This window comes from Bubalus bubalis, chromosome 13 (assembly GCF_019923935.1).
Source record: "Bubalus bubalis isolate 160015118507 breed Murrah chromosome 13, NDDB_SH_1, whole genome shotgun sequence".
NCBI lineage: Eukaryota > Metazoa > Chordata > Mammalia > Artiodactyla > Bovidae > Bubalus > Bubalus bubalis.
Genome location: NC_059169.1, coordinates 70,360,441 through 70,382,392, shown reverse-complemented (window position 1 = coordinate 70,382,392; position 21,952 = coordinate 70,360,441). Strand labels below are relative to the sequence as shown.

At 43.3% G+C, this 21,952-nt stretch overlaps 2 protein-coding genes across 9 annotated transcripts in view; both read right to left on the bottom strand.

The window, feature by feature from the left end:
* The window catches only part of RCBTB1 (RCC1 and BTB domain containing protein 1), a 35,503-nt gene extending 33,530 nt beyond the window's left edge, over positions 1 to 1,973 (bottom strand). For 6 of the 7 annotated variants that reach the window (XM_025263218.3, XM_044926953.2, XM_044926956.2 and 3 more), the window contains exons 1-2: positions 1,842 to 1,973; positions 1,169 to 1,319 (exon numbers count right to left, since the gene is read on the bottom strand). In XM_025263218.3, the coding sequence (XP_025119003.1) occupies positions 1,169 to 1,319; positions 1,842 to 1,967 (277 nt within the window). In that variant the 5' untranslated portion in view covers positions 1,968 to 1,973. Of the gene's footprint in view, positions 1 to 1,168; positions 1,320 to 1,841 lie in introns of those variants that run through there. The other variant, XM_025263225.3, reaches the window with a different exon arrangement.
* Positions 1,875 to 21,952, bottom strand: part of EBPL (EBP like) — a 95,530-nt gene continuing 75,452 nt past the window's right edge. Inside the window, exons 4-5 of one of the 2 annotated variants that reach the window (XM_044926958.2) lie at positions 2,124 to 2,199; positions 1,875 to 2,008 (exon numbers count right to left, since the gene is read on the bottom strand). In XM_044926958.2, the coding sequence (XP_044782893.2) occupies positions 2,130 to 2,199 (70 nt within the window). In that variant the 3' untranslated portion in view covers positions 1,875 to 2,008; positions 2,124 to 2,129. Of the gene's footprint in view, positions 2,012 to 2,123; positions 2,200 to 21,952 lie in introns of both variants that reach the window. The other variant, XM_044926957.2, reaches the window with a different exon arrangement.

Sequence of the window (21,952 nt, the reverse complement as noted above, 5' to 3'; positions counted from 1 at the left end):
TATATCTTAATTATAACATTCAAGATATTTAAAACTGCAGGATCTGAACTCCAAAAATAATTCCAAAAGTTAAGTCTCCCAAGGTCATGCATATGTTTTAATATGCTTGCTCTTGGGGAAAAAAAAAAAAAAAAACGCTTCAGTACTTTATGGTAGGAAGTCAACTGCCGCATTAAAAAATTAATGTGTTAGAAAAACATTAAACCATTAGGTCACAATGGATGACAAGCTGAGCCAGCCAGCAAAGCAGCAGCTGCTTGAAAGGGCCCACGTGATGCCAGAAGGCAGGATCACACAACTCAGAGGCGGAATAATCACCTCATTATGCTCCATGCCAGTTACACTCTTACTAGACAGTCATGCTCGCATCTGGACCTCACAGCCTGAGGAAGATGCCGAGAACCCGGCTGGATTCCAATGGCAGTCAAAGGCAACTAAAAAGCTCAATACTAAGACCAGTGGTTACACCCAAGGAAGCCGTGATTCCCCAGGCTAGAGACAGAAAGGCAGGGACGCAAACGCACCCGCGTGCACCCTAGTTTACCCAACAAACAGCTAGAGAGCAGGAACCCATGTGCCTAAAACATGAAGGAAAGAGGCTGGGTTATGCATGACAGACTCAGGGAGCTCCGGGCGCCCACGGTGCAGATCAACAGCCTAGGAAGAACGCAGAGGCCTCTCTGGTGGTCTCAGGGAGGCACAAAGAATCTACCCCAGCTTTCTCTATATGGCAGCCACATGAATGCCAGGAAATGAACTGAGGCTTCTTGAATTCTAGATACAGAAATGACACTAGTAAAGCAAAACCAGTATCACCTGTGTTTATAAAAACGTACCAAGTAAAACCTGGACGTTGCCATGCTACAACAAAACTCACTGAAAAACTGGGCTGAAGGACCACTTCGTCTGCTGCGGGTCATCTTCCACAACTTTACGGAAGTCGTCTAAAACCTCAGAAGTTTGCTTAAAATCAAAGTCATCCGATGGCTGTTCCAAGGGGGAGCCTGAAGTGTTTAATAACTTTCACCTGCTTTATGTACTTCCTCTCAGAAATTAAGAAACAAAGCATTCGAAACTCAGTATGTAGCACAGCCCTACCTCCTCTTAGGTTACAATTAACCGTTCAATTTCCCACAAACTGAAGAAGCTGAACTTGTTGCCACTTTACCTTCGGTGCTGAGAAGAACATGGGGTCCACTCCCATAACTAAGGCTCTTAATCTTCTTTCCACATAAGGCTTCCAGCTTTTTGGGTACAAGTGTACTGTGGTTATCTCCAGTTCCTAAACAGCTACTGTAGTTCAGTCCAAATACAAAGACCTGGGAGACAAACAGTTCTCTATGAGTCACTTGGCCTTCAGCTACACAAAGGGTCCCTTCTCCACCCTGAACATAAGACGCGCTTCAGCTCAGCTTGACCGCTCAGCAGATAGGTAGAGACTGATACGGCTGTTAAAATGCAACTGCTGCTGCCTACTTAAGTTTTATAATATTTGGCTGTACCATGAAACTCAATGGTTGGTTGGCATCACTGACTCAATAGAGATGAGTGTGAGCAAACTCCGGGAGATGGCGAAGGACAGGGAAGCCTGGCGTGTGGCAGTCAGGGGGTCAGATGTGACTAAGCTACTGGGCAACAACAAGCAATGAAACTCGAAGGGCAGCAGGGATGAGGGGTATTAAATCAAGAAACTGAAGGAAAAGACAAATTACATCAAAGACACAGCATCTTTTTGGATTTCAGGTTCTCCTTCTGCCCTCCTTTTCTCTCAGTCTGAACATGGCAGACATAACCTCCCAGAAAGCCCTAGAAGGAAGCTCTGGGGTTTGGGAGAGGCCCACCTCATCGCTGTCAGTGACGTAGAGCGCTTCGTTGGCTGAGGTGCCGAAGACACAAGCTTTCCGGATGGATGCGATCTCATGAGGCGATAGCAGAGTGAAGATGGGCCACTTTCCCACGTCCACCATGACTCTGACTTCAAGTAATTCCTACAAAGGAGCCGACATCTCTGCTGTAACAAACAAAGAGGGTTCCAGAAGAGATTAAACAGCCACTCACCGAAACAGAAAAAGACCACGTTGATAAAGAAGAAACAGAAGCTGATTTCGGAATAAACCACCTACTTTCGGTTAAATGGACGGCTCACGTTCCCCAGCACCGTGTCCAATCCTTCCTCCACCTTCAAAGCTGTGCCTTTTCCTGTAACGAGAAGAACCACCGGCTAGAACCAGCTGTCTGTCGTGCCTGCTTACAAGTCAGGGCTCATTGGTCACGAACATGTTTTACGGGCAATCTGACAGCATATAAATGAAGAGAAGACATGCCAACCAGCGAAATCAAGGTCTCATTAGGTATTTCTGCCTCCAGGGTAATGAGATAAAGTTAAAGCTTACAATATTCATTTGGCTAAGAGAGTTAATTCTCATCTCAACTAGGAGAGTGTGAGAGTGTGTGAGAGTGTGTGTGTGTGTGTGTGTGTGTGTGTGTGTTATAAAAATCAGGATCATTTATCTCTACCTTCCCACTCTCCACTACAGCCCCCAGGATACCCTAAAAGACCCCTGGGTCCCTTGTAGAAAAACGACTGCCCCAATGAGCCACTGTTTACTGATAGAAATGGAACATCCCTCAACAGCCTGGAGTGGCAAAAATATGAAGAAGCAGTAGCCTAAGATTTACTGGATGAAACCATAAAAGAAAAGTACCATATTCGATGCATAAGTTATATGACTACCTTTTCTACATATATACAGACCACATTGCATTTCACACTGAGAAATGTTACACACACAAGGATAAGCCAATTCACCCTCATCATGGCGTCAGAGTTGATAACTACAGCCTTCAGGCAAGTAGCAATTGGCTTAGAGAGCATCCTATACAAGGTCGAGATATCTACCAATTTCCGTAAAACTCTACATTTGATCTGTTCAAGAAGTTTCACACAAAGAATCTTGGTCATAGCTCCAATCCTCTGAGGGTTCAAAAGTATTTCTAGAAATTCCAGGGGGCTGCACGAAGCACAAAAATCTATCAAGCCAGGTGAGTTTCCATTCTGGCTCTCACCTCTGGAAACTGAAATAGAATCAAAGAGTTGATAGACACATCCAGGGTTTTCTAATGAGTTTTCAGAACTCTTGACGGTCCTTCCAACTCACTCTCTTAGGTCTCTAAAAACAGATACATGAGTCAAGGTCTTTTTGGCCCCAGCACCTCTGCCAGCAACTATAGGAGAGCCCTGGGTCTTGGGCTTACTTAGCCAGGGCCTCAGTTTCCACCACCCAGGGAGATTTTTCTCATCAGCACCTGCTTGGATGAGAAGGGTAAGATGCTTGCAATGCCCCAAGGATCACAGTGCATATTCAGTAAGCATTAACCACCACCAGCACAGGCTGGTTCTTATCTCTGCACAGTCGGACCCCTGGACTAACATTTGTTCTGAAAAGTGTGCATGAGGGTATATGTACATGCACACACACGTGTGTGTGTGTGTGTGTTGGTGGGAGCACATAAAGGACTTCAGAGAGGGGAAAAACTAACACTTAGGCATGTTAACATTTTTCTGTTCCAGATGGTACCAAAGGATACAGGAAAGTCAGTCTCCCTACCACCCCTCCCTGACCCTCTCTTCAAAGGCAACCGCTACCACAGTTGATTCTAATTCCTTCCAGAGACAGTGCAGACTTACATGGCAGGTGTGGGGGTAAAAGCTTCCCCCTTCCCCTTAATAGTACATCTTTGGAATCATAAACACATGTACATCATCTCTCTTCAGTGGTTCCACAAGCACATTTCATTATATGAATTTAACAATTTAAATGTCTCCCACCAGAAATAAGTCACTACCAGTCTGTTGCTAACATAAACAACACTGAAACTACTGCTTGCAGACATACATGTCTTTTTAATGTATGTTTCTAAGATAAATTCCTAAAAGTGGAACAGCAGGGTCAAAATCTAATAGCTCTTTTACCTTTAACAGCTATTTTAAATCGTCCTCTGCTAAAGCAGTACCTCTATTCCTTTGCACTGATAGATGAGGAAGGCTTTCTTATCTCTTCTTGCTATTCTTTGGAACTCCACATTCAGATGCTTATATCTTTCCTTTTCTCCTTTGCTTTTCGCTTCTCTTCCTTTTCACAGCTATTTGTAAGGCCTCCTCAGACAGCCATTTTGCCTTTTTGCATTTCTTTTCCATGGGGATGGTCTTGATCCCTGTCTCCTGTACAATGTCACGAACCTCCATCCTTAGTTCATCAGGCACTCTATCTATCAGATCTAGTCCCTTGAATCTATTTCTCACTTCCACTGTATAATCATAAGGGATTTAGGTCATACCTGAATGGTCTAGTGGTTTTCCCTACTTTCTTCAATTTAAGACTGAATTTGGCAATAAGGAATTCATGATCTGAGCCACAGTCAGCTCCCAGTCTTGTTTTTGCTGACTGTATAGAGCTTCTCCATCTTTGGCTGCAAAGAATATAATCATTCTGGTTTCGGTGTTGACCATCTGGTGATGTCCATGTGTAGAGTCTTCTCTTGTGTTGTTGGAAGAGGGTGTTTGCTATGACCAGTGCGTTCTCTTGGCAAAACTCTATTAGCCTTTGCCCTGCTTCATTCCATATTCCAAAGCCAAATTTGCCTGTTACTCCAGGTGTTTCTTGATTTCCTACTTTTGCATTCCAGTCCCCTATAATGAAAAGGACATCTTTTCTGGGTGTTAGTTCTAAAAGGTCTCGTAGGTCTTTATAGAACCGTTCAGCTTCTTCAGCATTACTGATTCGGGCATAGACTTGAATTACCGTGCTATTGAATGGTTTGCCTTGGAAACGAACAGAGATCATTCTGTCGTTTTTGAGATTGCATTCAAGTACTGCAATTCGGACTCTTTAGTTGACCATGATGGCCACTCCATTTCTTCTAAGGGATTCCTGCCCGCAGTAGTAGATATGGTGGTTCCGAATAGGAAAAGAGGTACGTCAAGGCTGTGTGTTGTCACCCTGCTTATTTAACTTATATGCAGGGTACATCATGAGAAACGCTGGGCTGGAAGAAGCACAAGCTAGAATCAAGATTGCTGGGAGAAATATCAATAACCTCAGATATGCAGACGACACCACCCTTATGGCAGAAAGTGAAGAGGAACTAAGCCTCTTGATGAAAGTGAAAGAGGAGAGTGAACAAGTTGGCTTAAAGCTCAACATTCAGAAAACGAAGATCATGGCATCTGGTCCCATCACTTCATGGGAAATAGATGGGGAAACAGTGGAAACAGTGTCAGACTTTATTTTTGGGGGCTCCAAAATCACTGCAGATGGTGACTGCAGCCATGAAATTAAAAGACGCTTATACTCCTTGGAAGGAAAATTATGACCAACCTAGATAGCATATTCAAAAGCAGAGACATTACTTTGCCAACAAAGGTCCGTCTAGTCAAGGCTATGGTTTTTCCAGTGGTCATGTATGGATGTGAGAGTTGGACTGTGAAGAAAGCTGAGCGCCAAAGAATTGATGCTTTTGAACTGTGGTGTTGGAGAAGACTCTTGAGAGTCCCTTGGACTGCAAGGAGATCCAACCAGTCCATTCTGAAGGAGATCAGCCCTGGGTATTCTTTGGAAGGAATGATGCTAAAGCTGAAACTCCAGTACTTTGGCCACCTCATGCAAAGAGTTGACTCATTGGAAAAGACTCTGATGCTGGGAGGGATTGGGGGCAGGAGGAGAAGGGACGACAGAGGATGAGACGGCTGGATGGCATCACTGACTCGATGGACATGAGTTTGAGTGAACTCCAGGAGTTGGTGATAGACAGGGAGGCCTGGTGTGCTGCGATTCATGGGGTCGCAAAGAGTCGGACACGACAACTGACTGAACTGAAAGCAGTACCAATATATTAATATAAAAGAGTCATCCATGTACGGCACCACCCTTCACCTACACCCTTGCTCACGGTGTGTTTTCACGTGTCTCAGCTTTGTTTAAACTTGAATTTCTTTTAGGATGAGTGAGGTTGGGACAATTTTTTTTTAAATAATCACAACCATAGCAACAGCTAACACTTGTTGAGTATTGTGTGCCAAATACTGTCCCAAGTTATTTTACATTTATTAATTCATTTAATCCTCACTTGATAGACAAGGAAATGGAGACAAAGGGATTTTAAGAGTTTGCTCAAACTAGTAAGTGGAAGTTCAGGACCTGAAATCATGCCACCCGGAGCCAGCATGTGCACCCTTCACCTCTCGGTCTCATATGATTAAGAGACCAGGTGTCATCCTATTACATAAAGTCACTATTTTTTCTACTGGTCTGTCATTCTTTTCTTAGTTCCTGATTTAGAAGTGTTCTTTGCATGTCAAGAAGACAGTCTTAAAGGCTTTTAGAAGTAACAGAAAGATGCCCCCCCAAATGGTCTGCCTTGTGCCTCTTACAAAATAAGGGGAGAAAAACACAAGAAATGAAACAGTGGGGATATCTACAAGCAGGTACATAAACTCCAAGAAAATCCAAACACCATTCTTCTAGAATATGAACTAAATCAAAACCTTTATCAAACTGTGTCAAAATTTAATACTTTATGGTAACATACAATTACATTTTAAATGGGGAATTATTATATCAGCCAAAAATATGATTCACCACCTTTAAAATTATAACACAAAAGGATGTTACCATTCAAAGTCATACAATTTCCTGACAGCAGCGCAATTATTCTGAAGTCATTAATCAGTTTACAGGCAGCTCTGCCCTAAGGGTTTGGTAATCTGCTAAAAAAAAAAAAAAATCAAGCTAACGTGCATAATGATAGCTCATTATACAAACTGAGTTTATGCATGCTAAATGACTTGAAGCTTTATGAGATACTGCTCCAAATGCTGGTAACTTGAGAGCCAATAAAAAAGTCAAAGCATATATCTTCCATGCCCACACTCCTCAGGAAAGCAGAAAGCATTACCAATAACCCTGGCCTGGTGCAAAGGACTGGAGCCCTGAGGCCTGGGTTCTAGTCCCAGGTTTACTTTTAATCAATCCATAGGATGTGATAACCTTCCTAAGCCTGGGTTTTCCAAAAAGCTGCTCTGCAAAAATCTACAGTTCAAGATGCAAAGAATAAGCTCCAGGGATTTCTGAACACATGAGAAAACAAAGGCAGTGACACTAGCCAAGCAAGCAATTTACTCCTGGTAATGAAACCAGCAAGAGCAGGGAGTCAGAAACTAATAAGGATCAAGGACCTGCTCTGTGCTAGGTAGCTTCACAGGCATTATTTCATTTAATCTTCACAATTTCCTCACAAGGAAGAGACCATAATCCACGCTTACCAGGTAATGAAAGAGGTTCAAAGGTGAAATGACTTCCCCAGGTTACGGGGCAGTCAGGATTCAACACCCACTCCTGAGACTCTTCCTACAGAGAACATCAATCAGTCCTTCAAAGGCTGAACTGCTCCCAACACGGCTTCCTTCTGACTTTACCTTGTCTTAGACATGTACACCAGCATCTTTTCAAAATGCCTCAAATATAAAAGAAATTTACCTCCAAAAAATAAAAAATAAAAATCCATCCCCCAGTTCCCCAAAATGCCTCTGTCTGGATTTACCTGGTTAAACCTTGGGAATGTCATTGGTACCTTCATTCTCCCAAAAACCACTGAGAAGGCAGGCCCTGAAGACTACATGTGTCCTTCATCCTCAGAGAGGTCACAAGAGCATGTGACACAAAGTATACTCTTGGGTTGTGGACCAAGGCACGGAGTGGGTCTTCATTAGACTAGACTCAACCTGGCCAACTGATAACATGAATCTTCAGAACCGAAACAAGGTTCTCTAAGAGCTCTGTGGAGCTATCAAAACCCAGCACTTGTCCTGTGCTGCCCATGACACAAATCAGTCCTGAGCTTGGGCTCGGGGTGTGTCTTTACTGAGGCAGCGCAATGCAAATATAAATACCACTAGAATTTTCTGATTAGCTCAGAATGACCACCGTCATCATTAGTTAGATTACTGTGGTGAGACATTTAATTACTCTTCTTCCTGGGGGCAGTGGTATCTTCACTGGTTAATAAGAAAATCATACTAAGAAGCATAATTCTATCAACTTCAAAGACTTAACATTCCACCCTCTATCACAAAACCATAAAGTGTTAATCCAAAAAGCCAAAGCAGGCAGAATCACTAAAAATTAACCAGTTAACTTTTTATGAAATCTGTATCAGACATACCAGATGGCGCTAGTGGTGAAGAACCTGCCTGTCAGTGCAGGAGACTAAGAGACACGGGTTCGATCCCTGGGTCAGAAGATCCCCTGGAGGAGGGCAAGGCAACCCACTCCAGTCTTCTTGCCTGGAGAATCCCATGGACAGAGGAGCCTGATGGGCTACAATCCATAGCGTCACAAAGAGTCAGACATGACTGAAGCAACTTAGCACCCATGCACTTATCAGACTGAAGAACCCTGTGACTTTCAATGACTGGGAAATACAAGGATCCATCACAGGAAGAGTGGAATTAGTTAGAACAATGCTGATGTCCTATGACATCTACTAACTGTGCCTAAATGTGAAGCAAAGTATTAACAGTTTTCATCTAACTGTATGGATTTCACTGTAGAGAAACATAAACATAGTTTAACTATGTTTCATTTAAATCATCACTCTGGAGTTTTCAAAAACAAATTAAATGCTTCAAATAGCAACTTGTGAAGTTATTCTACCAATGAATGTACTGAAGATGTGACACTAACAGGGAAGAATCTTCACACATTATTAGGTTCACTAGGTCCACTCAACCTAAGCCACCCTGGATAGTATGTACCTTGGTAAGTATTCAGCGGTGATTAGCCAGGCTGTCCTTTTTGCCTTTTCCTACTGTCCATGGGATTCTCCAGGCAAGAATATTGGAGTGGGTTGCCATTACCTCCTCCTTGTCTATGACAAACCTAGATAGCATATTAAAAAGCAGAAATATCACTTTGCTGACAAAGGTCCGTCTAGTGAAAGCTATCGTCGTTTTCAGTAACCATGTACAGATGTAACAGCTGGACCATAGAGAAGGCTGAGCGCTGAATAACTCATGCTTCCGAACTGTGGTGCTGGAGAAGACTCGTGAGTCCCTTGGACTGCAAGGAGAGCAAACCAGTCAATCCTAAAGGAAATCAACCATGAATATTCATTGGAAGGACTGATGCTGAAGTGCCAACACTTTGGCCACCTGATGCGCGAAGATCCTACTCATTGGAAAAGACCCTGATGCTGGGAAAGATTGAAGACAAAAGGAGAAGGGGATGACAGGATGAGATGGTTAGATAGCATCACTGACTCAGTGGACATGAATCTGAGCAAACTCTGGGACAGCGGAGGAGCCTGGCGTGCTGCAGTCCAAGAGGTCTCAAAAGAGTTGGACACAACTCAGTGACTGAACAACCATGACAACCAGGTGTCTTAAAGCCAACAGTCCAGTGCTCTTCCGTCCTACGTTAGTGGGCACTACAAGGAAAGATGCTAACAAAAAGCTCAACTATGTGCTTATTTCCAAGAGAAAAACAAAAACAAACCAAGAAACCCACAAAAACCAGAAGTACTCTGGAAGACTTAGGTATATAATAAAACAATATGTACTATGTGAATACAATTTTAAGTATAATGTATATAGAAAAAGAATACAATTTTTTAAGTATCATGTATAATGTACTTCTCTAGAAAGAGGTTTTTTTTTTTTTTTTGCTTAACTATATTCCAAATTTCTGTAATACATATTTTGTGACAAAAAATAAACAAGCACTTTAAATGAAAATAAAAGTTTAGTTATCTTAACTATGTTTATCCTCCTAATCTGTTACAAGTTTTAAGAGGTATTTGTACCTTCAATTCACTACCTAGGGGGACAGAATGCTTCTGGCAAATCTGTAAAATGAATTTTTAATATAAACTTAAGTGTAGAAGGTGTGAATGTGAAATGGTACAGCCAACGTGAGTTTAAGTAGGCTCCAGGAGTTGGTGGTGGACAGGCCATGGGGTCGCGGAGTCGGACACAAATGAGCGACTAAACAGCCAACATGGAAAACATTATGGAAGTTTCTCAAAAAATCAAACACAGAATTACCATATGATGTAGCAACCCCACTTCTAGGGTATACCCTAAAGATTTGAAAGCAGGGTCTCAGGCAGCTGTACACTAATGTTCAAAGCAACACTATTCACAACAACCAAAAGATAGAAAATTCAAATGTCTATCAACAGATGAACAGATAGACAAAATATGTTCCCACTGGAATGAATAAACATGGATACAAAGGGATTTTATGCAGTCTCAAAATGAAATACTAACACACAATAAGGATGAGCCCTTAAGACATTATGCTAAGCAAAATATGCTAGACACAAAAGAATAAATGAGTACTCAAATTCAGAGACAGCAAGTAGAAAGAGGTTGCCAAGGCCTGGGGGAGGTGGGTATGGGGTGTTAGTAAATAGGATACAGAATTTCAGGAGAGATGACGAGAAACTTCTGGAGACTGAGAGTGGTGACACGGGCATGAGCACGTGAATGGCCTTAATGTCATTCAACTGTATACTCAGAAATGGTTTTAAAATGCTAAATTTAATGTCATGCATATTTTAACCACAATTTTCAAAATCAAAAATCAAAGAAAGGTCCCATGGGCTTCTACCAAGCCTGTATTAATAAACTCAAGCATGTTATTTTTAAAAGTTAAATGTAGAAGAGTTTCAGAACTAAAAAATAATTTAGGAGAAGTATAGTCATAATTCTGTCTTGGGAAAGCAAGCTCAGATTAGGGAAATTCTGAATGGAACATTTCTACTCATAAAAGAAATATAACCTTAGAACTTTCCAGTACTTACAGCAATTCAAACTAGACCAAACTAATTCCTATGATGAACAGGTCCTTCCAGGACTTGACTGATAATCATAAAGAATGAGTTGTAATTAGCATGCCCGTTATGCTAAACAGTTACTCATGAAGTTCAACAAGATAGTGATTTTTTTGGCAACATTATTTTTAGCCATTATTTTCTTTAGGAAATACTGTCTCATAAATAGCACTGATATGTTCAGCATGAATTACCATTCATTGTACATTAATAGGTGAATCAATGTTTTGGGGGTTTTTTGCTATATGGATATAAAATAAACATGAAAGAACAAAAAAGACAAATGGAAACAGAGATTATTAAAGAGTTTAACCCTCTCAAGGGCTTCCTCATAGCACTGATATGTTCAGCATGAATTACCATTCATTGTACATTAATAGGTGAATCAATGTTTTGGGGGTTTTTTGCTATATGGATATAAAATAAACATGAAAGAACAAAAAAGACAAATGGAAACAGAGATTATTAAAGAGTTTAACCCTCTCAAGGGCTTCCTCTATGGTTCAGCTGGTAAAGAATCCGCCGGCAATGCGGAACACCTGGGTTTGATCCCTGGGTTGGGAAGATCCCCTGGAGAAGGGAAAGGCTGCCCACTCCAGCATTCTGGCCTGGAGAATTCCAAGAACTGTATAGTCCCTGGGGTTGCAAAGAATCGGACACAACTGAGCGACTTTCACACTCTCAAAGGATAATATGCCAACCCACACAGATCTCTGTATTATCTCTGCCACTAGAAAATACATCCTAAAAAAAACACGAATATACATCCTGTGTTGCCACAGACTGACTCTGTATGCACGAGGACCACAGATCTGTATCACATTCCCTGGGCTGGCTTCTCCTAGCAACTGGCACTGTCCCTCAGAGTTGGTGGCATGGGGAAGAAAAGGTTGTTTCATTGTACTCTCTGAAAGCAAATTCAATCAAGAGGACAGACACAGACCTTCCAATTATAGAAACCTGCATTAGACCTGGAGACTGAGGAGTATGCAGCAGCCAATCTTCTGATCCTCCTAAGAACCGAGTGTTAAGGGAGGGTGCGGGGAAGGCACTGTTTTACTGATCTAGCAAAAATATATTTGAAAATGTTCAGAGTTTTTTTTAAAAACAGGAAATGGAGGAAAATAATACAGGAAAACTTTCATACTGAAAGTTTCTGATCAAATAATGGTCTCAATACTAAACGATACCAGAAATTTAGGGTCGCCTTGTAAGCCAGCCCTTGGCGTCCACAAAGACCTCACCCCCCGAACTCTACCCAGATGTATTTGGCACAAAAGAGACTGATGTCACCGATGGGACTTCACCCCGCCCAACCCGTCTTCTGCTCACCAGAAAGCTTGCTAAGGCAAAGAGATTATAACAGAGTGAGACACCCAGCAGAACTGCTTAGCTCCTAGACTCTGACTCCTCTGGCTGGTGTCATCCTCGGGGCATGAAGTGAGACTGTATCACTCTTTATCACGGAAGCTGATATCCTCACAGGAAACAGGAAGGACTCTGAGTGTTGGAACAATCCATCTAAAATGCCCTATGTGTTCCTCAGCATACCAGCCATAGCCAGGTTTAGACAACATCCAGAAACAGTCATGGCAAATACGAAAAATGATTTTTTAACTGAAAAAACTTTAGAGCGCTTATAATATAAACTGAAGATCCCTAGTAAAGGTTTCTCTATTTTCATAAACTGGATGGGTAATGATTTTAATTATCAGTTTAGCTGCTGCTGCTGCTAAGTCGCTTCGGTCGTGTCCAACTCTGTGCGACCTCAGAGACGGCAGCCCACGAGGCTCCACCGTCCCTGGGATTCTCCAGGCAAGAATACTGGAGTGGGTTGCCATTTCCTTCTCCAAGTTTAGCTGCTAGGCCATCTTAAAATAGGGCTTTATTTATAGTTAATGAGCTACTGATAAAGTCTACGATGTCTTACAAGAAAGCACTACCACTTGATAATGTCAACAAAATGATAATATATATTCATTCTTCTGACCCCACATACCAATAATGCTGGGGAAGATCATAAAGCAATACAATTATGACCCCTGCCTCTGAGAAACTCTAGGACTAACAGAAAGTCAATCCTAGTAAGTGGAAAACTAAAATGCAAATATAAGTGGAAGAACTAAGTAAGCAATGAGACAAACATGCCAACACACAGGCCAGGTGATACCTGTAAATGGAAAAAAATTATGCGCACAACAGTTACAACTACATAAAAATTACTTCTCCCAGAAACCAGTTATATGAAGTTCCAGAAGTCAAATTCTCTCCAGCGTATGACAACATGAAAGCATTTCCTCAGTGAAGCTCACCCAGGTTTCCTGCAGGAACAAGTGTTTTTTTTATAGCCTCCTTTTGTCATCGGTGTAAGTTCCCATTTGAACACAAAAGATTTAGGGCGTGGCCATCTTTCCCCATTTTGGAGTACATTATATTTCAACTCAAGGAAGACTTTCTAACAGAGGAATTCTAGGGCTCGGGGTAAAATTTTCTAAAGCACAATTTTATAACTTGTTGTGTCTTATAGCTATGCTACAACACAAGCAATTCAAAAAACCTCTCAAGTTAGAGAAGAGCCCCATGTTACTCTTACTGTTTTCTTCCGCACTTATTCTGATGAGCTTTTTGAGACCCAGCAGATGCTACAACACTGATCTCGACACCAAATGTATTTCCCAGGTCCAGACAAGCCTCCAGAGAATGAGCTCAAAAATCTTTTAAATAAAAAAACACTTTTGTTATGCAATTATTTTATACTGTTAGGTTAATCATGTTTCCATCATGGCTTGCAATTTTAATTACCTTTTACTTTTTTGTCTGGCTATTAATTGATGAAAACTGGTTAAGTATCTTTTACTTCTGTGAAAAAAAAGTTACTTAAAATCATTTAACTCAGATTTTCACAAATTTATTTGCACACAAAACCCTATACAACAAGATAATACACATAAGAAACATTAATAATTACCTTTTCCAGGTGCCTTGATCCTGGGAAAGAAAGGGCACTGGCTAAAAAATTCAAGTCAAATTAATAAGAAATTAAAAACAATTATAAAATAATAAATTGGTATTCTTTTTTACTACTTCACCCTTTAAAAAAATACACTTTTAAACTATTTCATCTATACTCTGATATAAGTCTTGCAAAACAGCAAAATTTCAGAGACTGGCTGAGACACTGATACTGAAACAGCTGGAACAACTGTCGTTCCTTCTCTTTTCTTCAGTATTACTGTATGGCAAGAATGAAAATTGGAGACAGAAATGGCAACCTACTCCAGTATCCTTGGCTGGGGAAGCCCATGGACAGAGGAGCCTGGTGGTTACAGTCCATGGGGTCTCAAAGAGTCGGACACAACTGAGTGACTCTCACTCACGAATGAGAGTAAGAAAGAATGCCCCGAATACTTGATAAATTCCACAAAGACTATGGGACCCTAAGAATGAAGTGTTCTCCAAAGGAGTTTCTGCCATCCCTCATCAAGATGCCTCTGTGCAGGTGACACGGTAATCCTCCTACCTTCATTGAAAGGCCGCTCGACTGCTCTCTTACAATTTCCTAACACTTACTGCAATTCCCTTTGGCCTCATCAGCTTCATTCAAGTCCATTACTCATTGAAGAAGACAACTGTTACTTCTCACCTACCAACAGGTTACCTGATTTGAAGGTCAATGTGCAATAATGGCCTCAGGAAGCGATTCTTAAGCTTCATCCTCCAAGAGGCTGCATTCATGTCATTGCACAAAAGCTTGAGGCATTTCTAGGACACCTGGGAATCTGACAGCCCCTTCATTGTAAGTGAAGAAATCATTTTACAGAAGCCACATGCTCAGGTTAGCAAAGCAAACCACCCAAGTGGACACAGCACTAGCAACAAAAGAGGATAACTTCAGGATTGTGAAGTTATGCTGCTTTTATGACATACTTTTATGTTCAAAAGGAAACCAGAAATCTCCATGACTACAAATAATTTTTTTCTATGCTTCTATTCTTTGTTGCATCAAGCATGCAGATTTAGCAAAATAGGCCACATAAAAATAGACACGTGAATAGTTAAAAAAATGGATGGGCCCAAGTTCAAATCTATTTCTGGTGTCATGAACCCCTCCTCCGGGGACATCTCTAAAATGATTTCACCAACTACTCTCCACTGCATGAAGAGTATCCCTGTGCCCTGTGATGGCCTAAAGCCAAACTACAATTCCAGCAATGGATGGGCAGAAGCACACTATATTCACTCTGTAAGTGTTTACTGGATGTCCTCTAGGTAAACAAGACATAGAGCCAATCTCGCCCCCAGCAGAACTTCATGGCATCAGGGTGGCAGGGGGGGTGGTTTCGAGGCACAGAAATAGATGCTAACCACAGCGTGGCCATGCTTGCTGCAAAAAGCTTGTTGCTATTCAGTCACTCAGTCATTTCCAACTCTTTGCAACCCCATGGACTGCAGCAGGCCAGGCTTCCCTGTCCTTCACCATCTCCCAGAGCTTGCTTGAACTTATATCCATCGAGTTGGTGATGCCATCCAACCATCTCATCCTCTGTCATCCCTTTCTCCTCCTGCCCTCAATCTTTCCAGGCATCAGTATCTTTTCCAATGAGTCGGCTCTTCGTATAGTGTGGCCAAAAAGCTTAGTCCATCCAAAGAGCAACAAGTAACTACCAAAGGAACTTAAGCACGGAAGTGGCACGATCAGATGGGTGTCTGTGAAGGAAACTTCGACAGAATGCAGAGACTAGATGGGGATGACGGAGGAGACATACCCAGGGCCTAAGGTGGCTGCAGTAATCAGGGAAGAAAGAATGGAAGTCTATGCCAGGTAAACAGAAGTGGAGAAAACAACCCAGAGACAGATTCAAAAGCATTCTGCAACTGACTGAATGGGAGGAGGAAGCGACACAAGGGAAAGGCAGGGCCAAGGCTCACACTCAGGCGCTCGGCTCAGGCAGTGGGGGATCCTTAACAACCACTCACGATGGGAGAGAACACAGCAAGTTACAGGGGGAGATGAGGAATTCTACTCTGGGCATTTTAGCTACCTGTAGGATATCAAAGTGGGTATGTAGAATAGACAGATTCATAAATCTGAAGATCAAGAAAGAGAGCTGTATAGATATGTACACAAATGTATAACCAGATCACTTTGCTGTACACCTGAAACTAACACTGCAAATCAACTCTATTTCAATAAATAACAATAATAATTTTAAAAAGCAAGAGATCTGGATTGGAGACTTGGAAATCTGGCATGAGATCACTCAGGAAAAAGCGTGTGGAGTAAGAAGAGGGTCTTGGACAGAACTCAAAGGAACTCCAACAGCAAAGGGACAAGCAGGGCTTCGTGACAGAGGCGGGAGGAAGAGGCAGAGCAGGAGGAAAACCAAGAGAAGAGTGTCACGGGAGCCTAGGGACACAAAGGAGGCAGTGTCTGGGTCAAATGCTGCTGAGAGGCCAAACAAGGTGAGGACTGAGAAACGTCTGTTCCATTTACCAAAAATTATTGGCAACTCTAAGAAGAAGCCTCAGGGAGGCCAGGTTGCAACAGTTTGAGAGCATGTGAAAAGTGAAGGACAGATCTGATGAAAAGGAATTTAAAAAATTGGAGGTAATTTCCTTCTTTATTGTTCTCTCTTGGCTACTGAGAGTCTGCATTTTTCAGTTCCACCAGCAATGTAGGGGGTTCCGGTTTCTCCATCTTATTGTCTGTCTTTGTCATCATAATCACCCTAGTGGGTGTGAGGTGGTATCTCACTGTGGGTTTGATTTGTATCTGAGCGCATTCTCTTTCATAAATTCTCCCTGTGAACGAAGAGGGAAGGCTTTCTGTTGAGAGTAAGAGGGGAGGTAGCAACAAAAGATGGAGCAAACCAATAAAAAATAAGGGCGGGACCTCCCTGGAGGTCCAGCGCTTAAGATCTCACCTTCCAATGCAGGGGGTGCAGGTTTGATCCTTGGCCGGGGACCCACATGCCTCATCACCAAAAAACCAAAACATAAAACAGAATCAATATTGTAACAAATTCAATAAAGACTTAAGGGAAAAAAAAGGTCTACATCAAAAAAATTAAAAAATGTTTTAAAAAGGGGCAGGGGAGGGGGGAGGATGGAAAAGAACACTAACCAGGGAAACCTAAAAAGATGCTATACAGAGTCCAGCGGAGGTGGAGACTCTAAGTCTATAAAAGCACTCATCTGATCTCCAATGAGATTTTCTTCTCCAGAAGAGAGGGTTTTTCGGATTTTTTTGTTTTTAACTAAATCAGAAATGGAATGAAAAGCTGCTCAGATGATTTTTTTTAAAGACAATAATGGGACTTCCCTGGTGGTCCAGTGGCTAAGACTTCCCAATCCCAGTGCAGAGGACTGGGGTTCCATCCTTGGTCAGGGGACTATTAACAGATTTCATGTGCCACAGCTAAGATCCTGTATGCCAAGACTAAGAACTTGCATAGCCAAATAAATAAATAATTTTTTTAAAAGGCAGTAAGAACTGCCCCTGAAAAATCCATCTGTGGTTTTTTGAAGTCCTATATCATATTCATTAGAAATGACAGCTTGCATACAATTCACTCTGCTTGACTCTTGAAAGCAAAGCACTTCCCAGACTTGTGTTCACTGCAGCAGATCTTACATCTGCACTTAGGACTACAATCATGATGATGATGCTACATTCATCAAGTGGCAAACTTCAAGGAACACCACACATCCGACATCTCAACAATGGGCAGTTCCTCTGAAACATGTCAGACACTGCTATCACCAAGTGTTAACTTAAGACTGATAATAACAATCATATATACAAATAATTGGAGAAGGCAATGGCAATCCACTCCAGTACTCTTGCCTGGAAAATCCCATGGATGGAGGAGCCTGGTAGGCTGTAGTCCATGGGGTCGCGAAGAATCGGGCACGACTGAGCGACTTCACTTTCACGCACTGGAGAAGAAAATGGCAACCCACTCCAGTGTTCTTGCCTGGAGAATCCCAGGGATGGGGTCGAACAGAGTCGGACACGACTAAAGCAACTTAGCAGCAGCAGCAGCAAGAGTCAGACACAACTGAGCGATTTCCCTTTCACTTTTCACTTTCATGCACTGGAGAAGGAAATGGCAACCCACTCCAGTGTTCTTGCCTGGAGAATCCCAGGGACGGGGGAGCCTGGTGGGCTGCCATCTATGGGGTCACACAGAGTCAGACAGGACTGAAGCGACTTAGCAGCAGCAGCATACAAATAATAACCAATTACACAAAAGAAACTGTCTTTTGACTTAACCATCATCTAGGAGAGTACAAGACATAGCCAGCCAGGTGCCGTGCTGTGCTTAGTGGCTCAGTCGTGTCCGACTCTTTTCGACCCCATGGACTGTGGCCCACCGGGCTCCTCTGTCCATGGGAATTCTCCAGGCAAGAATACTGGAGTGGGTAGCCTATCCCTTCTCCAGGGGATCTTCCCAACCCAGGAATTGAACCAGGTCTCCTGCACTGCAGGCGGATTCTTTACCAGCTGAGCAACCAGACATAGCCACAGTCTTCATTAAACTGTACTTAATTCAACTAGTGCATCCCTATGTAATATGAAAGAAAGATGTAGTTAATTGAGAGACTTATCTTTAAAGCATGCCACTGCATATATTGACCACAATCGTGTGCTCATGGATCCCATCTTGGGACAGCCTTCCACGTGAACCGGATCCATACCCAGGGTTTCACTGCACAAGGTGCTACGCTGTTTCAGTTATCTGTTGCTGAGTAATGTGCCATCCCAAAACTCAGTGGCTTAAAACAGCAGCAATTTGTTATTTCACTCAATTCTGTGTTTTAAGTGGGCTCAGCTGGGATCGCAGGCACTGGGTGCTTAACTAGGGTTGAAACAGGCCAGGCCTTGTTCACATAAACCTTCTCAGGTGGTCTTTCTCCACCCAGTCTAGCTCAAGTCTCTATACCAGCTGTTGGCCCCCAAGAGAGTAAATGCTCAAGCTGCCAGGCTCTTAAGGACTATGTCCAGAACTGACTCACAGCACTTCCACCACATTTACTGGTCAAAGCAAGTGACATGGAAAGCCTAGGTTCAGAGGGAGCAGAAACAGACTCCATCTCTTGAGGGGAGGAGGGGCGGTAGTGGAGGGATGGGAGAAATTGCTGGCAGTCACCTCTGCAACACTCTTCCACAGCTGTAGACAGTATTACTGAATGTTTTCAAGATACCACTTGAATTCAGGATTGAAGCACTAGAGAGGATACAGACTTTATCTATTTCCAAAACTCAAACTTTTTCTTAAGCATGAAAAAGAATATTGGGGCAAAAATATTCTTTTTTCCCCCTTGGGATGCTAAGCTCACAAAAGCCATGGAATCTCCTCTTCTGGGATTGTGGGATGGAGACAGACCATCAGACTTATGGAATGGTCTGAGTATAATTTTCCCTGGATGGGATTCATCATTTTCTGAAGTCATTTCACAACTTACAATATATTACTTATGCATGGGTACGATCTCATTTTTTAAAAACATATCTATACTAAATATATATATGAAGAGAGGTCTCCTCAGCTATTTTAACTCTTTCTATCCAAACTTAAGAATCAAATAGATTTGGCTAAGTACTTCAATACTCAACCTTGCTACTGGCTCTTCTAGGCTCAGGAATAGACTCAATTTGAGTATCACAGTACCTTTTACAATATGAAATCTCACTATCTGAACAGAGCAATCCAGTATACCTCTTTTGTAAAAAGAACTTACAAGGGTATATATGTATACATATAGCTGATTCACTTTGCTGTATGGTAGAAACTAACACCACATTATAAAGCAACTAGACTTCAAAAAAAGTTTTTGTTTTTTTTTTAAAGGACTTACACCCCAAATATTAACTTGTTCTCTTTAGATGATATGAATTACAGGTAATGTACATTCAATGTCTGCCTGCACTCGACATTCCTTGAGGGTCCAAACCTTGTTTTCCCTGCCTGTCTTACTGTTTAATGCAGTACACACAGAACAAACAGCGTAATCATGATAATGAAGGTCTTTCACTTCCCTTCGGTTTCATTTTTCCCACTCTGACTTTCAGATAAAGGAAGACACTGTCTTGGACTTCCCAGTTTGAACTGCTGATTATTAAAATGAAGCCAAGCTTTTGTTGGACATAGAACACAGAGGCAACTCTTTAAACAATTTTAAAGAATTTTTTTTTAAGCCGCAAACTTGATAGCACTGATTTTTATAGCTACCTGCTTTCTGAAGTTCTCAGAACTTGATCGTTTGGATCACATAAAAATCACTGCAGAAGAAATCTCTTTAAAGATGAATACCCTTCCTCTTCAACAGAAACGCCGGGAGGGTAGGAAAAAAGGACTAGTCTAGAAGTATTAATAAATGGACTGGTATTTGCACAATGGATTAAAAGATATCCATTCCACAGATTAACTGCCATATTAACAGACTCTAAATATACCTATTCAACCCTGAAGGCAATCCAAAGAGATGAAATTCACCTGTGCTCACTACAAATAGACACTTGCTAAAATTTAAAGCACACCACACACTGCTGTCAGGTTCAAATCATTTTCCCCATTCCTTTCAGCATTATACACCTCGATATTTTCATGTTCTAGTCCACAACATACACCAGCTTCAGAAACTCAGTTTTTGCCTCCGAGAGCTATAATCCTCCCTCCAAAAAGAATAAGCCCAAACCAAATAAGACTATGAATCTGGGTTTTCTTAAGTGTTATGAAACTGCTTTATAAAACTGTAATCCAAAAAAAAAAAAAAACTGTAATCCTCAGATGCAGAGTTCTGCAGCAGATGATTTCGGAGTGTCTCACGTGCAAATAAACATAAAAAGTCACTTACAAGAGCAGAATTGAGTGCCTAGACGGTCATTTTAAATAGAGCAGGCAGCTTAACCGAGGCAGGACTAGAGAAATGTCTTTTCACTCAGTTCATCGCACTCCTGGACCAAAGTCCATATTAAATAAAACCCCTTTGGTGGACTCCGTGTTGCGGAGGAAAGGGAGACGGTGCAGAGTATGGCGACCTACTGAGGCTTAGAAGCAGATGCGAAGATCTTGGCAAGGGCCGAGGGAGAACCGGGAGAGTCAGAGGGGAGGTCTCCTCTCGCGCAGACCAGCGCCCAGAGCAGTGCCAGACTCCAGCTCCGAGCAAAACGTCGTCTCCGCAGCGCCCGAAAGAGAGGGACCCGGGAAAACTTTCCAGAGCTTCTCCCCCACCCCGTCCCTCCTCCTCCTCGGATGAAACGCTAGCAGAGGCGCTAACGGCGCGGAGCCGGCCGCCCCATCACCCGCCTGGCCGCAGCGCCGGATGGACCGGGCGCCTGGGGACCCGGGCCGGGGGGAGCGCGCAGGAGGAACGGGGCGCGCCGGCCGGGCCCTCGGGGAAGGCGAAGCGAGGGGAAGGGGCTTCCGTGCGCTCGGGCCCGCGCCCAGCCTCCCCGCTCCGCCGGGGTACCTGGGAGGCCAGCCGCGGCCGCGCGCCGTCCCACCAGGCCCAGCCGCCAGGACCTCGGAGACGTCGGGGCCCGAGAACCTCCGCCGAGTGGCGGGCGAAGGGGCGGAGCTGGAGGGGGCGCCGGGGGCCGGGCCGCCGGGTCACGCGGCCCGGGCCGCCTCACGTGACGACGACGCCCGCCGGCCTCGGGCAAATCCGCGATCCGGGCGGGCTGGGAGCCCCGAAGCTCTCGGCGCGGGCCAGCGGGCAGGGGCCTCCCCGAGAAGCCGAGTGGGGCCTTCAGGCTCTGCGGGAAGTCCCGGTCCCGGCACTGTCAGCGGCTTTGTCCTGCCTTTCTGCTCCCGCCGCCCTCGCTCTGGATATTGGCCGTGGGGAGGGGGCCGTCCAGCCACCCGAAAGGGACCTAGGAAGGGCATATTCGGCTGGAAACCCTTCTCCCGACCCCAAAGCGCGTCTGCCCACGGGGGCATTACTTAGGGGTGCTGCCAGGGGCAAAAGGCCAGAGATGTCTATCCCCCGCACCCCCCAAACCCCGAACATCCGTCTCTCGTTTTATCTACCGGTGGACAAGCACCTAAGGCCCAGG